Below are 17,628 nucleotides of genomic sequence, written 5' to 3' on the forward strand. Positions count from 1 at the left end.
GCTCTGACCCCAACCCCCAAGGCTGGGATATGCGAAGAAAAGAATTTCACTGTGCTGTAATGTATATGTGACAAATAAAGGCTATTTATTTTATTTTTATTTACTATTTCAGCTGTTCATTAGGGAAAACAAGACGGTAACACTTATGACCGCTAGGTTTTCATTGCTAATGGTTGTTATGGGAGCAATTTGTGAGAAAATGTAAGGGAAAAAGAGCTTATCAACATTCTTGGAACTCTATGAAATAAATCTCGATGGTATTACATCAGCCATTTTAAATAAATCTGAGTTGATTTCCTGCAACTTTAGGAGCTTTCTCTAAAATGTGTTGTTTCTCTGTACACTTAACAAACTAAACATCTATTGATGCATCCACAGTTATTACTTTAAGCAGAATGCAATTACTCCCTGCATTTTTTTAAATATAGAAATTGTTCTATGCAGCAGACATCTGGTACAAGAAACAGGCAATGTGCAAGGTTTTAAAAAGATATTTCAGAGTTTTGCTTTAGGCCATTAGTGGCAAGTAAGTATCACATGGATACTAGCGCTTTACTACAAGAATATGTGGCTTGTTCTTTTAGGAAAAAAATTTGACTGAAAATGCGAAGAGGTTTTTGGCAAAGTCTTTGTCAAAATTTACCAAACTCCCTTAACTTACAGACAACTTTAGAGTCTAGCATAAGATTTGAAGTTTTATATAGCACAAATATTTAACAACAAAATCTCAAAATGATCTTTAGACAAAAAAAATTCATTTTCATATTATGTGAAATATTTGTATGAGATATTTGAAGTATTATATAAGATATTTGGTGTGATGTTACAATTTCCGGTGGCTGTTGATACATTCCATACTACTGCAGGTTTATAATGCTCTACTGTAAGAGCCACGTTTGGGAAAGCAGTTGTTCACACTTTCAAACATTTGTTAGCTCAAAGCCATGTGATGGAAGAGCTGATTTTGAACAAGCTGACAGCGAGCTATTGAGCTGATGTTAGCACTCAAACAATTAACGGCTCTGTCTTCATTTGTCAACCCGTGTGAGTTTAAATCGCTTTGGTTCCCAGCCAAATAACAGAGTTACTCATTCATCTTAGTTCATTCCCTCAGGACACGGCATAGCAGCATGGCCTGCACATTCTCTCCTTGTTTTTCCCTTGAGGGAGCTGCAAAATCTGTACTACGTGTTCAGAGGTTGGAAACTTGTTCACATTCCAGATGTGGCGAAATAAGTGTTGTTTTATCTCATTTATGTTTAATTTTTGAGATGGATAAATGTCATTTCTTATTCCTTGTTTTTAACTAAAGACCATGAAAACCAACAGTCTTTCCCAGGACAGTTCCCAGTGGTATGACCTAAACATTGTGGGAACTGCTTATTTTCAGCTTTCTTTGGATTTGTGTGAAGTTGTTACTTATCCTCCTACCTCACAACACATGGATAAGTCGCATCCTCCCTCTGTACATCCCCGTGGACTCGAACATTTGTAATGGTTCGGCTCATCCAGCCTGGTAGGCTGAGTTCTTCATCCAGCAATAACATTCCAAACTGCTTGTAGTCTGATTTTATTAGCGAGATCTGCTCAGCTAATCACGAGCTGCAAGAGGTCTTGTTTTGTCAGTCATCGTAATGGTCTCATAAAATCCGCCTTGGTTTTCAGCATATCATTCAGCTGTGCTTGAAGGAAAAGAAACATTCTAGGGGCAGTGATGAACTTATTCATTTTCAGAAAAACTGGTACTAAACTGTTTTGGGTTTGTTTTCCATGAGCCTGTCATGATGCCCTCAAGCATACACCTATTGTACATACACTATGTGTGTTTTTGCCAATTGTAGCTTTTAAATCTTTACTCAAAACGGAAATGACGGCTCAATTATCTACCTTAAATCTTTCTAAAGGTGCACGATGTCCACATTTCCAAGTTATAATTTCCAAGATATATATTAAAGCTTCAAAAGATCACTTCAAAAGCACACTTACCCAGCAACAAGGACAGCTTCAGTTTATTACCTTTTATTATTTGTGTATTCTGTGTGGGTTTTTATGGCATTTTGAAGGCAGATGGAATGTGCAGTTATAATAATAATAAAGGTTTTTAAATAAGTTTCTGCTTGGGCTGATTTTAATGTCTGTAAAATGTGCACTGAATTTGTGTAATAAATTAATGTGCTACTTGCTCCAGTCACATAGCTATAATAATCATTTTGAAAGCTAATGGTCGATTCACCACAACAGGTTCAATAAAACATTTAATCCAGGAACATATACTACAGATACCTTAAAATTCCCTTTCTTGACAAAATAATTGTTCCGAACTCTAGTAAACCCAGCAGATGTTCTTAAATCTTTATTCTCCCTCATGTTGTACAACCAGTGAGTGCAGGACTAGACGAGACACTCCTGATTAGACTTCATTACCCTTTGTTCATTGATGCTAATAGTCAGAGCAGTCGGCAGTGTATTCTTGCACACTCCATGCTAATAGAGTGCTGTGTAATTATGTGGGCGATTCCAGCATGGACCAGCTGCTTACTGCATGCCAAATGTGGTTTCCTACTCACACACTCCTAAAGCGATTATATACGAGGCAGTCATAAAGATTAGCAAAACGAAGAATAACAGTTGCATAAATCTTGACCTTCTGAGCGTTAGCCCGTTTTGATGTCTCGCTCTATCAGATGAGAGAGAAAAAGAAAGGTCAGAGGGATGTGTTTTAGTGTGAGTGTTTTCAGAAATAACATGTTATTAGGACTTTTAACCCCTCGGCACAAAATAACTCCCTGCCTTGTACAAATATAATGGTCCTTACGTATTATTTATTTCCAGAAGGAAGCCATTCTTCAGTTAAACAAGATTGTAATTAGCCTGTGATTATTTAAGGATGAGAATCTCCCGAAACCTCATATGAGCTACTATTCATGTGTTAGATGTAGCCCTTCACACTGCGTAGTCTTTTTCAGGTGCTTGTTGTTTTTGGACAGAAAGCCTCATTCCTCTTCGGTGTGTCAGAGGCATCAGTGCTTTTATCTCTCGTTTCTGTTTTCGATTTGCATGTGTTTTGCATTACATCAGAGCTGCACTAATCTCCCATGCTATGTTTTGTGATTAATTGAGCATTCCTATAGGTAAAGTCGCAGGGATGAACTCAACTGTTACTAAATCCCAGCTTTTGGCAACGTTTACTCTCATCAGCATCACAGTGATTGGGTATTTTATTGCTAAACATCTACCCACATACCCACGTAATGCATCTTCAGGTTTCAGTGTGAAATTTGTGTTTCTGTGAGGTCCACGCCTCTTGGATCCGAGTTGATTTTCTCCTGCAGCTAAACATTTTCTATGATTTGCCTCTCTGGTCATTGAATCTTTATAGAGTGGCTAATACTTAAATTTATTTCAACAGCATGCAGAAATAATGTTGGCGCATCCTGTACTGGGATTTGTCTTAAGTGCTCTTAACGGATAGCTTGTGTTATTTCTTGCTGAGTGACTCTTGTTGTGCATGTCTGTCTGCTGTTAAAAAGGGAGAATTGAGGTGAAAAAGCAGGAATTTTATTTCCATCATATCAAACCTGCTTGCCAAAACATGGAGCATTAGTTTCAGTTTAGACAAACATAAAGAGATTTTTAATCATTAAATCTTTCAACACTTACAAATAATTTGAAAACACGAAGTCCAGCTTTTATCCAAGATCATGTCAGTGAGAATCCACTAACTCTTTCTCTCTCTGTGATTTCTGCAGCAGCCAGCGTGAACCTGTCAGAGTCTGGAGAGATCGAGCCACTGGCCGAAGCCCAGAGCGGAGGCTTGCCAACATCTGAAGGTACACTCAACTCTGACCTCCTACATGCAGCCTACATGTATTTAAAAAAAAAATAGGCTCCTTTTAAATTATTGCTCCATCAACAGGCTGATTGTGTGGCGATTTTTCTTTTATCTGTTAATGGTTTATTTAAGGATTGCTGTTCTTGGTCAGTACCTCGGCCTCCAGCCTTTTCTCAGTCTTGGTCCATCTTTAGTTTTAGTCTGCTTTCACTAAGGTCTTGTTTCCTCAGCTGCTAGCACACGTTTTTTTTTTTTTTTTTTTATATAAAGTAATCATTTGGGAACTTTAAAAAAAAATCTTTTTTTTTTTTAAATTACCCAACCAATCAGGTTACAGTTCATGGTCAAGCAAGAAAAACTAACTAACTGCCTGTAGAAGAATCGTGTTGTTAATATGCCTGGTTTTGCTATTGCAGATGAAAATCTCTTGAAAAATTCTTGGCTTAATCTGTTACCTTTTCAGATGCTATTTTTTTCCTCTGTACTTCCTGATCTCTCTCTCTCTCTCTCTCTCTCTCTCTCTCTCAAGTGCACTTTGACAGTTGCAGTCCCTGATTCTCATACAATGCTAATCCTCTCATTTAAAGTTTAGGCCCATGACACGCTCGACTCTAGTTCTTCATGATTGCGAGTTACAGAAGTCATTATCCTTTAATTAAGCATAAGGTCAGATAGGTCACTTTTCCACCCTTCCTTTCTTGACTTATTTCTGTTCATGCCACTATCTCTGACCTGGAGGCAAAACAGGACGTCTGCTCCTCCTTAAAAGCGGTGACAACGAACCACCCCTCAGACATCATTCTGCAAGGAAATAATGACTTTAGGAGCGTTTACAATGCTCTGGTTCATCACATGTATGTCAGACCGCTTACGAAGGCTCCTCATGAAGATTTGGATCTTGATATATGTCTTTATGTGGTCGTGCAGGGCCACACGCCTTTACTCAAGCCTTCGACCCACATAAATCATGTAGAAAGGAAAATGCACCACTTGGTCCTGCCAGGCCCGTTTAAGAGCAGCTGAAGAAAAGGGAACGTTGCACCGTGGAGAATTACTATATTTGTGTTGGCCATGATGTGAAGGGTCTGGAAATTAACATAATCAGCAACGGGTTTTGAAAATGAGCACAAGACAAAGTGATGAGGAACGTGTTTCAAAAGCATGCTTTTATAACAGATGGCAGTGTGAAGTAAAATGTAAAGCTATTAACATGAGGTTTGACCTTTTGCTAAGGGCTGTTTGAGATCTGGGTTTTGTTTGGAGTTGTTAATTTTGAATCCTTCAAGGCAAAGTTGATACTCTGGAGTGTGTTTAAATTTCACTTTATTTGCATTTTTACACACTATAGTCAACGTGAGAGGGAAAGGAAAAAGTCACACACTAAGGAGTGAGGTCAGGAGTGAAAGCAGTGTAGTGTTTCAAATCCAACTGATTTACAAACGAAACCATGTAAGAATAATAACCTAGTCTGTTGCTATCCTGAGCAAGTGCTCATCTGTCATCACTTCATATTGCGTGGGACTTTGGACTTGTTAAGTGTATCTCATTGACTGTTTTGGCCATGCTGTTCATTTTCATCACACTCTCTGGATGGCCATTTACACAGCTGAGTATGTGTTGGCTTGAAGGAAGAGATGGCATTACCTGAAAGAGGAAGGAGTCTTGTCGTTCTGATTTATTCCTTTTGAAATTCAGAGTCACTGAGCTCCTTTCTGACATCTCTGTGCCAAAGATGAGACTTCATCTAGAGAATTCAACTTTTGACCAGTATTAACTATGAACTGCACCTAAATTACAAGCCAGAAACATATTTTGGTTCAATGCCTCAAGCTTAGTACAGTATTTGTGGTCGTGGTTGTTGTTGTTTTAAAAGCCTCTGCCACTGAGTGGAGGAAGTGCTATATTTTCAGTTCGTCGGACCGTCCATCTGTCCGAGATTCTCGTTAGTGGTTTTAAAGTGGCTGTGTGAGACACCTAACTATTCCATCTATTGGAACCGCTGCTCATGCTGCATCACAGGGCAGTGTAACACACTTATAGGAAAGCATTGTTAGCCCTCTTCCGCATACACAAGGCCACAGACACTCACAGTTAGCTAGTGCTCTAATTGTCAGGGGTGAAAGAGAGAACATTTGCCTTCCTTGTGATTGCTTTTATGATGTTCCACCAATGCACCTTAGGTGAACTGGTCTTGCTTTGAGTAAGAAGTCAGTGTCAAGTGGCCTGTAGCTGGTATGGTGGTTGGGTCAGGGAGGGCTATAGTGGCTTGTCAACAGCGTCTACATTGTTTAACACCTCAGTCATGGCCAGCCACAAAGCAAGCAAACTTGTGCTGACCAGTGTGCCAGCTCCTCTGACCGAGTAGCTGAATAGGTCTCAATGAGGAAGAAACAAATGGGGACTTTTCAGAGGATGAGGGGGAAAATAGAAAAAGGGGACAGCAAAATGGTAAAATAGACAGGCTGTGTTTCAGTGGGCTAGGAAACATTAATTAAACATTGTGGTGACATCATGGGTGAGTGCTCTTTTGTGGTGATGGGCGCCGTTAGCAGAGTTTCCATTGCGTCAGGTCTGAATCTGCCTCGAGCCCCTGCTGTACACCCATTTTAAGCACCCTCTCGTGTAGCTGGTGGCCTGGCTGCATGATCTGTGCGCATTCCTGTGCTGATTCAGTTGACTGTAATTTGCATTGGAGCAACCGAGGTGAAAGTATAGTTAAATCTGTCTGCGGTGGAATTCTTCAGATGGGTCATAAAAGTAAGTGCTGCCATTGGCGAATGCACTGTCCATGTACAACACAACTTTGCAGTATCACGGTTAGCGTGGTTTCTTAAAAATCCTTGAAGAAGTATGCCAAATCTTTCACCACTCGAGAGGTTGTTTTTGCCAATTCGGTTTATTCATGCTTTCTCTCACCAAAAATACAATTAGCAGATTTAAATGAATATTTAAGCTTTTTAGTATTTCATGTTTAAGCTTATTTGATATTTTTCTATTGACATTTGTACAGAATGTGCATTTACAACGAACAATAAAATAAATAAATTTCGTCTAGTAGAAAAAGATAATCCAGTTTATTATTTTAATGCTTATTAAAAGGACAATCTAAGGGAAGCTGTTTTGAGAGAAAGGTGCATTTGGTAAATACTCGACCATACAATTTTGAAAGTGATAAATTTCTGAAGTGTTTATTTTTGACAGCATCAGAGGGTGCTTCAGATTGGAGCCCGTGTGTTGTGCTACACTTTTTTTCCATTTGTTGTTTAAGCAGTCCCTCCAGAATTTTGAGTTTTATTGTTATTGTGGTTGAATTTTCTGCAGCTTGTTTGAAAAAAAAAATTGATGCAGCTTGCAGAGGGTTTTTTGTTGTTGTTGTTTTATAGAAAACTACTTGAATTGGTCAAATTGCAAGCACTGGAGTCTTCTTTTAAGCTACTACCAGTGAAGACCTGTGTAATTACTTGCTTTGATAGCTGTGCTCATGTTTGATGCACTTGAATTAAAAAGGGCTTTGGCTGAATGTGTATTGTGTTGAAGTCACATGATGTCATTGTAGCCCAAATCTGCAGAAAATGTGCAATAATTTTGAAAAATTTGGAGCTGAATTGTGTATGATTTTGTGTTAAACTCTGCTAAGGCTGAACATATTCAGAATGTAATGTCTGTTAACACAAATACATATATTCATGAAAAATTAACTGATAAGCTGAATGTAAATGTAAGAAAGTGCAATAAAACTGAAGCAAACCAGTTGCTCTTTCTCATTGCCTGGTGTTTACACAACCTATCTGGTGTGAATTCAGGATTAGGCTGAAGGAGGAAGGAAAATATTCTAGAATAAGAACCATGTTTTTTGCTCTTAGATGTCCATTACAAGAGGAGTTATAGATCCTCTTCTTAGAATAAGGAAGTTGTTATTATTAAGTGTGTTGTGTGCTGAACAGTTTAGAGGGATGACAATGTTGCCTTGTATGACAGAAGGGGTTATGTCTGTTCTTACCATACTAGTGTACATCAACTTCTAGAAAGCACTACATCACCCATTTGAAGCAGTCTAGCAGTTCCTCCAGCAAAAGTTCTTCCTTCCTGCCAAAGAGCAGATCAGTGCTATGCCACCATTTAAGGGTACATATCATGCCATCCTCCAGCTGTATGCAGCATGTCAGAGCCTGCCCATGTCCTGTTCCAGGCAGTCTGCAGGGGAAAACAGACAGCATGTGCTCTCATTTCTGTGGCTGTGAACTGGTCAGAGCTTAATTGAAATATGCGTGTCCAGCAACAGGTGTGGATTCTGTTAATCAGAATTCAACATTAAATCAGCATCACTGTCAGCTAAATTTCCCCATGTACGGATGATACAAAGCAAAATGTTAAACTCATTCAAATAGAAGTGGCTTGTCCCCACTCACCCTTTAGAAAGATGTTGTTTATTTATGCTTGTTCCAATCAGCAGATGGGCATCGTCCAACAGACCTGTTGCCTGTGGGAGGGGAAAAAACAAAGCAAATTATTCCACATTTGGAATTAGACTCTGATCTGCCCTTGCGTTTGCCTGCTTACTAACTGCACAAGTTTTTCATTTACTTTATCCAATTCAAAACCAAATTGTGTCTTGGCAAAGGGGAATAAGCAGTCTGGCTAAGTTGCCAAGTACGATGCGTCCCCCTTCGCTGTGTTTGCTGCCCTGTCCTTGCCCTTTGAGTGATGTATCTCCCATAATCCAAGTTCCTGGATTCAACTGGACAAGAACATGACTGTAGTTTTCCCACATAAACCACTATAGCTTGCTGTATCGGTCCCACATTTAACGTCTTATCAGTACTGTCCATCACTCAGGCGCATCAGAGCTCTAAATGAGCGTGCCCAGTACAGGCAGTTTGCAAATCATTTGCACCCACACTGATGAGAGATTGCTAAGAACCTGTAAGAACCTGCCCAATGTTGCACAATGTGTCACTTGCACTTTCTTTTTCTGTCTCTCTTGTGCTTTCTCTGTGTGCTGTTTTGGACAGGATGTATTACTGAAATGTCTACCCCACACCTCTTGTCTGTTTTTCTTTTTCTACCTCCTTTCTCATGGGATGAATATCATCCTCTGGATTACCCTGAGGCACGTCTTGTCAACACTCCTCTTTTTGTCAAGCCTAGTGGTTTCTGTAGCTTTTGTAGGACTTCCCATTTAAAGGATCTTAGCTTTTGCTGTGTTTGAGCTTCTGTTTATTGTCTTTTGTCACATGTGTGATTGTAAGTAGGGTAAAGTTCCATATATGGCTGTTCTTCTTGTCAGCCTTGTGCTTGGCCTTGTGGGTAAGGCCAGCACTGGGCCACAGAGACATAACCTCGGCTAGGTTTGGGAAGGACAGGGGGCTGGTGAGAACACGCTGATTGGCAGAGTGGGTCCTAATGTCTAGGTGATAAGATGGAGGTCCTGTGCTCCCGTCTCTCAGTGTTTATTTGAGCTTCGTCTGGCTCCTCACATGATCTGAGGTCATACCCTTCACACACTGAGGCTGACCAGAGCCCCCACCTTCCTTCCTTCCCTCCATTTTTTCTACCTCTGCTTCTCCCTTTCTTTTGCTCTCTTTCTTTGAATCCTGAATTCAATCTGACTTTCTCACTTTCAAAATGCATCTTGTTTTTTTATTCCTTAAATCCCTTTCACACATACAGTTGTGCTGTATGTTTATAAGATTTGCTAAGAAAAAAGAAAATATCCAAAAAGAAAAGAATAAAATGTTTATTAAAAAAATTAGAACAGTGTTTGGGAAGTGTGTTGGAGTAGCTTGGGCAGTGTTGTAACCTGAGCTGTATATTACTGTAGTTGGGGCGCAGTATGTAATTTGCGCAGTGTGTTATAGTTTAGACAGTGTTATGGTGTGTTTTTGTTTAGGCCACATGTTATCAAGTAATGTGTTGTAATTTGGCCAGGGTGTTGTTTTATGTACAGTTTATTGTAGTTTGGGCCGTGTGTTGTAGTTTAGTTTGTGTAAGTAGAGTTTGTTGTAGTTTAGCTAGAGTGTGTTGTAGTTTAGGTATTAGGTATTTTCTTTTCATTTACATCACAAATGAAACTGCCGATAAAAATAAATGCACATTATCTGTAAACAGAATCCAAAACCTTTCCTCTTATAGTGATGATATTTTTAAAGGTATATTTTAGCAAACACATTTTAAGACTGAAAAGAATTGCTTTCTTCTTATTTTTTTTTTTCCGTCAGTCACGTATCCTAACGTCACCTCTGCACTAATGTGTCATCTCTCACTCCTGTGTGAGGCTCTGACCTGTACTCACTCTTGCTTGCCGAAATTGAAACCTGCTGGATTCCGAGGCTGTGCTTGGTGAACCGCAGTTAGTCTCCGTCACATGTGAAGAGTAAAAACAGATTTCAGTCACTTTGTGTATGCTATGAAAACATTCGATACCATTAACCCCTCATCTTACTCTCTTTTGTTGGTTTAGAATAGCACTAATAATAGAACTCTAATTTGCATATGAGTAATTGCGATAATATTTCACACCAGTGCACAAAGTTACTGTGGGTAATCATTTTTCATAGGTTATCTGTGTTACTGTCCTGGTGTTTGTAGTAGTGATAATGTATACATAAAGATCAATATGACGTGTGTGTGTCTTACAATGGAAAAAAAAATCTCTTGCTGCAGATCCGCCAAAAACAACACAACCTTTCCTGATGCTCCATGTTCACCCTGCAGCTATCAAGCTGGAGCTGCTTAGAACAGTATGTTTGTTTCATGGGCTGAAAAAAGCTGCAGTTACTTAATCCAGATGTGGCAGATCACGCTCTCTGGAATTTTGTGCTTTGTGAAAGATCAGACCTTCAAAAGCAGGGTCGCTGGCCTGTAACTGCTAAATCTGATCTGCCACATTTCTGGCATGTGAAGGACAGAGATGCAGATGTGCACATAAAGAGAAATCTCGCAAATGATTCAAAATCACTGGGTTAGTGCATTGGCCTTTCCGTTGTGTTGTAGTTTGGGTGTGTTATTATTGTCATTAAGCAATGTCTGGTTGTATGGGCAGTGTGTTGTAGTCTTGACAGTGTGTTGTAGTTTGGGCCATATGTTGTAGTCTGTATAGTGTGGTGGTGTTTGTGCTGTCGTATGGGCCGTGTGTTGTAATCAGACTGTAATTCATTCCTTAATATCTAAATGTCTGCACTGATTCCAACTTTTGCTCTGTTCTTCAATTTTCATCACTAGGGTACTTCCTGGAATTTGTGGAGCCCCCAAACAACATGACCATCATGCAGGGTCAGACAGCTACGCTGCACTGCAAAGTGGCAGGTAACCCACGGCCCACAATCAAATGGCTGAAGAACGACGCACCAGTGGTGCCTGAGCAGGGCCGCATCTCGATCCGCAAAACTGAGTCTGGCTCAAAACTCCGCATCCAGGATCTGGACACTACTGACACTGGATATTATCAGTGTGTAGCCTCCAATGCCCTCAAGGTGATCACGGCCACCGGTGTTCTCTATGTGCGCCTCGGTAAGAGCTCTTTTTGGTTTCTAATACTAAGTATGTAGTTGTTTCTTCTTCATTGATGTTGAAGGTAGGTATCTATTTTAATGGATCCAAAAAATTGAAGAAAATCAGCAATGAATGATGATGCTGTCAAACAACATGCCTGTGGTTAGTGTCCAAAAACAAAGCTCTCTCTGATTTTGAAGGTATAATGTCCTTTTACTTCATCACATTTCTGAGAAGACCATTAACCATCATAATAACCGTATTCTCTTCAACTAAACGTCCACATCATAGGGGCAGTGTTTTCTTTCCTGTCTGCTTAATTTAGCTTATTATATGAATAGCCTGTTGGTTTGTAGCTTGAACTGAAGCAGCTCTGTTAAGAACCATATGCACAAAATCAGTACTGGGTATCAGAGCATTTGAGGTTTATAGCACAGCACTGGTATAAATCTCCGAGTCACACTGTTAGGGCTCCACTTTGGAAACAACTTCCCCACTGTTTTGGCTGCAATTCGTCCTTTAACAAGGAAACAACTCCTTTGTGTTCATATGGTTTGCTATCTAGTAGAAGTGAATTCTGTATTTAACACCTTGTTCCTGACAGCTTTAGGAGTGCTTTTGAGTGAAGCTCTGCCTTCTCTCTGCATGCAAAGCCATGTTAGTGTAGGAATACTGTTATTTTCCCTCCACTGAAATGCAAGATCAGGCCTCTTGAAAGCATTAGGTGGCTTTGCAAAGCTGATGTGGAAAGGCTGGAGGAGATAAAAGATCTGGTGCAGTTCTTCCTGGCTCAGATCAGTGTTGTATTACTGTACTCATGATGAAAGCTTTGCGCAGATGGAATGGTCTCCTCAGATGATGGTTGGAGTTTTAGCTTGCAACTTTAGGTAGTTGACCTTACATGCCACTTTGACACGTGTTTGAGGTGATTAGTGGTGATTATGGAGTTTAGACGTAGAGCTTTTTTTAGCTGATCTAATGAATTCAGCCTGATTTACACTGCGATTACAGCTGTTTATGTTTACTTAAATTAAAGATGGCTGTTTTATGCCTACATCACTGATCAGTGCAACGGCATAAACTGAAACATTCTGCTAAGTGGCCTTAACACTCACAGAACTTTTCTACAGCTGTCTGGTCACAGTAGCGCTAAATCAAACACTGGTTAGTGTATTATATTTTGTGTTCTCAGCCTGACATTGATATTAATTTAAGGACTAGGTTGTGCGATTTTTGTCTGCGACTATACAGTGTAAAACTGGCTTTAGTTACTTTACAGTTTATTTTAATTCTAAAATCCTCTTTATTTTTTCATCTTTACAGGCCAGTCACCTACCCCTGGTTCAGATGAAGGGTAAGTCTTGTGTGTGTGTGTGTGTCTGATGACATTTGACATCACTCTTTCAGAACAATTCCCTGCAGCCTTCATCATCTTCTTTTACATTTGAATGGAGAAAATCCTCCAGTAAATTAGTCATAAAGCAGTGCTCACTCATTAGCAGTGATAACGAGAGGCGACTGCTTGCTGGGGTCAGTGTGTGTTAAAAAACGGAGTCACCACAGTTCCAGTCAGCAATAGACAGTCATCTGGGTGTAACTCGTATCTGACAGCTCATCTCTGCTGAAGCCAAAACAAATCATTAAGAAGTGGGAAAAGCGGTGGTTTCTATCTCTTCTGTGCCTTAAAGAGCATTCAGTAGGAGCAGGACAGATGAAGGACAAGGTAGTGGCAATTCCATCAGCCCTTCTTACCCCTATATTTTATGCTTTAGAACGTAAAACACATCAGAGCTGAGTCATGAACAGGACGTTTATTCAGATATTTGTAACTGAGCAGATGTCATGACATCACTCTTCTTCTTTTCTTCTCTGTGCTGAGGTTCATGAGCCTGAGGAGCTGTGTGTACCCAAGTCCCCATACTCCTCAATGTTTGAAGTACTTTTTATTCCATCATATTAGTGCTGTAACATGAGCTGGTGCAGGTACAGGGCTCCAGACTACTTTTGTAAGACCTGTGCCACATTTCCACCACTTTAAGAAGTTTCTAAATGAATGACTTAAAATTTGATAAGTGGGGAAAAAATGGAAAGATTTGCGAGTTTTACCTCTCATTAAGAACATGTTACATATTGTTCTAGAAAGCCTACACAGAACAGATGCAAGAGTTTTTCATTTGGTTAAACTGGTTATCGCAAAGCACTTTAATTCTTTTCGTTATTAGCCTATTCTACTGGTCCCTTGGACTGAATGACTTTATTCCAAACCTCAGGAACTCAAAAACGTATTCAAGCAAACCATTAAACAGTCAGCTTAGACCTAGTGTGTTCAGGTTAATGATTTCAAAAAGTTAAAATTAAAAAAAAAAAAAAAAAAAAAAAATGAAATAAAAGCTATTGTTCTATGCCTATAATAAACACATATACACAATTAAAATAATGTTAATCATCTAATCGTACTGAGCAGGGTCCTAGGATTTTTTTTTAACAGTTAAATAGGTCTGTGGCTAGGAAAAAAGTTATGTGATTATAGATTTTTATGCTAATTATGTGAGAAGAATACAATTTGATGTTTTTATTAGAGCCTTCACTTGGTGTTTCTGTATGTGGTTGCTGAAAGGAAAATTTAGTTCGCAGTGTAGCTCCTCTTCATGCTTTATTTTAGTGGAAATTCCTCAGTCACTTCTCTGAATGTATAAAAGATTATGGAGGCTACATTACCTTCCTAGCTTTAGCAAAGCTGTGTAGTTTGTAATAATCATCAGTATAAAGTTTTCCCACTGCCGCTATTGTTTTTAATTACGGTTAGTATAACGTGTTTAATGTTTAATGTGGGAGTTCGTAATACACAGCACAGAAATAATAATCATGGAGAGCTTTGCAAATTGCAAAAATTTTTAAATGCTTTTTAATAAAAGTTGAAGCCTGAAGCAACCTAATGTATCTTCATTGAAAATACTTGCTGGAACAAAAGGCATGAACAAGGTTGAATTGCTTTTAGCTAATTATTTAGAAATGGTAAGTGCTTAAAGGAACATTTGTATTAGCAAATAAGCTCCTGTTTCGTTTGTTGTAATTCCCAGTTAATGAGGTTGTTGATTGTTGACCCCCATCTTTAAAAAGCCCACAAGGTGAAGTAACATTGCTGCAGTTGTTCGTTGTCATGACCCTGAAATCCTGACATCACTGTTTTGTTGTGGGGCTGCAAGCAAACTGTTTCTAAACTCTGCTCCTGCTCCTTTTTTTTGGTGGAAAAGGAGACAGTGTTCCCCAGTTTCTCACCTCTCATCTCCTGCCTCCATTATTCCATACTCCGTCTCTCCTTGTCCTCTGCCAGCTTTGCCGCAGCACTGCACTTCTTGTTTGTTTTGGCCATAAAACCCTGTGAGAGAGAGACTAAAACGTGTTAGCCCTGGAGCACTCTCCATAGATGCTGTGTGTACAGGGACCGTGGCTGGAGTCGGTGCTGCATAAGCAACAAAGGGCCTTTCTCACTCGGAGCAAGTTTTGGCTAAATTTCCCTGAGAACCAGGGAGCTGGTGGTCACCATGGCCTGAGGGAAGAAAGCACAGGGTGAGGGCCAAATTGATCCTTTTCCAACTTTTAAATAAAGGGTGTAATGTCTGAAGGGACATTCAGTGACAACTACGCTGACATTCAAAGTTGTTTTTAAACAAATTGTGGTTTTAGAGGCTTTCTAGATATTATGCTCTTGGAAATAAATGTGTATAGAACGGTCCTTGTTTCATGTTTTAAATGATATTTTACCTAGAAAAAGTGCATATGGCTAACTTTAATGAAAGTCTTACTTATTATACACCTTCAGTGGTTCTTAAAGGTTTCCAGATAAAAGATTCGGTGTACAGCATACATCTCGACACTGGCTTACCAGCAGCATGGAGCAGTACAGTTTAGTGCCTTTATTTCTGAGAGCGTAACAGGTAGGATTATGAAGTGCAAAGATTCTTCCACTGCCTGCTAGTTTCCTGTGTAATGTTTCCCTTAAAGGCTATGTAGGGGCTGTGAGGGGCTCAGCTGGTCTTCGGGTGGGTTGTAGGCACATAGGGGAGATCTTCTGTAGTGGGGAGTGGGTTGATGGTTTCAGCATATACATTCACTGTTACTGAAGCACAAAATACATCAGGGAATAAGTGTGTGTCTGTGTGTGTCTGTGTGTGTCTGTGTGTGTGTGTGTGTGTCTGTGTGTGTGTGTGAGAGAGGGAGGGAGGGAGGGAGGGAGAGAAAGGGATGGAGATAAGTGTTATTTCCATGATGCCAGAGCAGGCCCAGTGCTTACTCACAGGTCAGACTGATTAGGAGTGTGTTGTAAATTCCATTGTGCAGGAATGCTTTTGTCTGTCTCATTGCTCCTCCATCTATTGCCTTTCCTTTGAATTACTGCTGCCCTGTTCCTTAAGTGTGTGTGTGTGTGTGTGTGTGTTTGCTGATTATAGATATATGTAACACATAACACAATATCTGATACTGCCAACCTTTGGCAGTAGAAATCTAAGTAAGGATATGATTGGCTCTTTCACTCTGACTATGAGGCAATGTCTAAGCGTCAGGCCAGCGGCAGGGGGCGATATGAAGAAAAATTCCGAACACCATTTCTGTGATACCTGATTAACAATATTATTAACAGTAAGAAATTTTAAACACTGAAAAGGGGAAAAAATCAGTTTTAGCAAGGTTTTACCATTTAAAAATCCTATCAGCTAATCTGTTCAGTTTGTAATTATAAGTAATAATAATAATCATTCTAAAGGGATATCTCAAGATCCATAACATCTCAGGAAAGAATATTGTGTTGTTTTTTTATGATTTGATAGCGATATCATCATGCCCAACTCTGTTATGTCCCTGTTCTGGATCCATGTGTTAGTCAGCGCTTATTTTAGGGGTATTTATTGCCATCTTGTGGTGTAACAGATGCTGTACAATGACTTGGAATGAATGTTCTCAGTGCTCTGATTGTGCAGGAGGCCCCAGAGCACCATCATGTCCTGAATCCTCCATAAAGTGCAGTGTTTTATCACTTTGTGTTCTTTACAGAGATTCCCGGTCATTACCGTGTTTGTTTGGGAGAAATTTAAAGGCTCTCTTCCAATTAGTTGCTTCCTCCACTCAGCGCTCCAACTTTGAAATGTTCTCAGCAGTATTTGCTAAGTATTCCCAGCTTACTTCTGGCTCTGTTTACAGAATGCTCTCTGTTCTTGGCACAGGTCATGTTTGTTTGCTTGTATCCTTGCGTTTGCTCTCAGCATTGCTGGATGGAGATTCCCTTTAAGCTGTCCAGTTGGACGTCCACTCTAGCACGCCTGCCACTCAGTGTGAAGTGTTTAAATTAGCTCCAGGAAACATGGTCCTACTCAGGTACAATGGATCAGGCATTAGTTGGCATCAGTATTACCATCTGGTCTTCGTCAGAGCCTGACTAGGCCGACTGCCCGCTGGGATCAATCAGGCACATGTTTGTTTTCAGCCTTGTTCTTTTTTTCCTCTTATCCTCTTTGGTCTGTGTATCATTCATTTTCCATTTCAAAATACATTTGGGGAAACAAGGAAATAGATCTTTATTTAGCAGTTATGTTCCTTGGCATATACTTAAATTGGAAATTAATCTTTTTTTAATTTTTTTACTTGTAAAACTTATTTTTATTTGTTTTGCACACAAAGGCCAAATATCAAATGTTTATGAATTCTGTTATGGAAAAAATGCTTTTTCATCTGGTCATTGCTAATAATAAGACCTTACTCTGTTTTCATTAATAATATGATAAATAAATATATATGGATATGGAGAATTCAGTTTGGGTGGAATATTAAAGTAGTCTTAAATTGATTTTTGATATGAATTAAAATATATATAATTATATTTTAGTGAGTGTGTGTGTGTGTGTGTGTGTGTGTGCGCCCTGCGATGGGTTGGCACTCCGTCCAGGGTGTATCCTGCCTTGATCCCCAATGACGCCTGAGGCTCCCCGTGACCCGAGGATAGATCAGATAGACGATACAGACAAAGAAAATAATTATATTTTATAAAATATATAAAATAGATAATTATTTTTAATATTGAAAATACTTTTTATGTATTAATTATATGAATAATATGACTATATTACACAGTAATGTTGTGTAATGAAGTAGCAGCACAGTCAGCACTAATGATGTTCTGGGTCTCTGAAGTACAGCACAGACCTTCTGTGTTATCATTAATTTGATTACTTTGGTTAAACAATGCTCCATCCTAACGAGGACCTTTGAGCAGAAGACGTGTTTTTGTTGCTGAGGTGGTGAAGATTCTG

General features: G+C 39.4%; 1 protein-coding gene across 2 annotated transcripts in view; it reads left to right on the forward strand.

Annotated features, from left to right (window-relative positions):
• The window catches only part of ror2 (receptor tyrosine kinase-like orphan receptor 2), a 66,426-nt gene that overhangs the window by 39,597 nt on the left and 9,201 nt on the right, over positions 1 to 17,628 (forward strand). For both annotated transcript variants that reach the window (XM_058412110.1, XM_058412111.1), the window contains exons 2-4: positions 3,750 to 3,830; positions 11,054 to 11,341; positions 12,647 to 12,677. In XM_058412110.1, the coding sequence (XP_058268093.1) occupies positions 3,750 to 3,830; positions 11,054 to 11,341; positions 12,647 to 12,677 (400 nt within the window). The remainder of the gene's footprint in view (positions 1 to 3,749; positions 3,831 to 11,053; positions 11,342 to 12,646; positions 12,678 to 17,628) is intronic.

Source organism: Hemibagrus wyckioides, linkage group LG16 (assembly GCF_019097595.1).
Source record: "Hemibagrus wyckioides isolate EC202008001 linkage group LG16, SWU_Hwy_1.0, whole genome shotgun sequence".
Taxonomy (NCBI): domain Eukaryota; kingdom Metazoa; phylum Chordata; class Actinopteri; order Siluriformes; family Bagridae; genus Hemibagrus; species Hemibagrus wyckioides.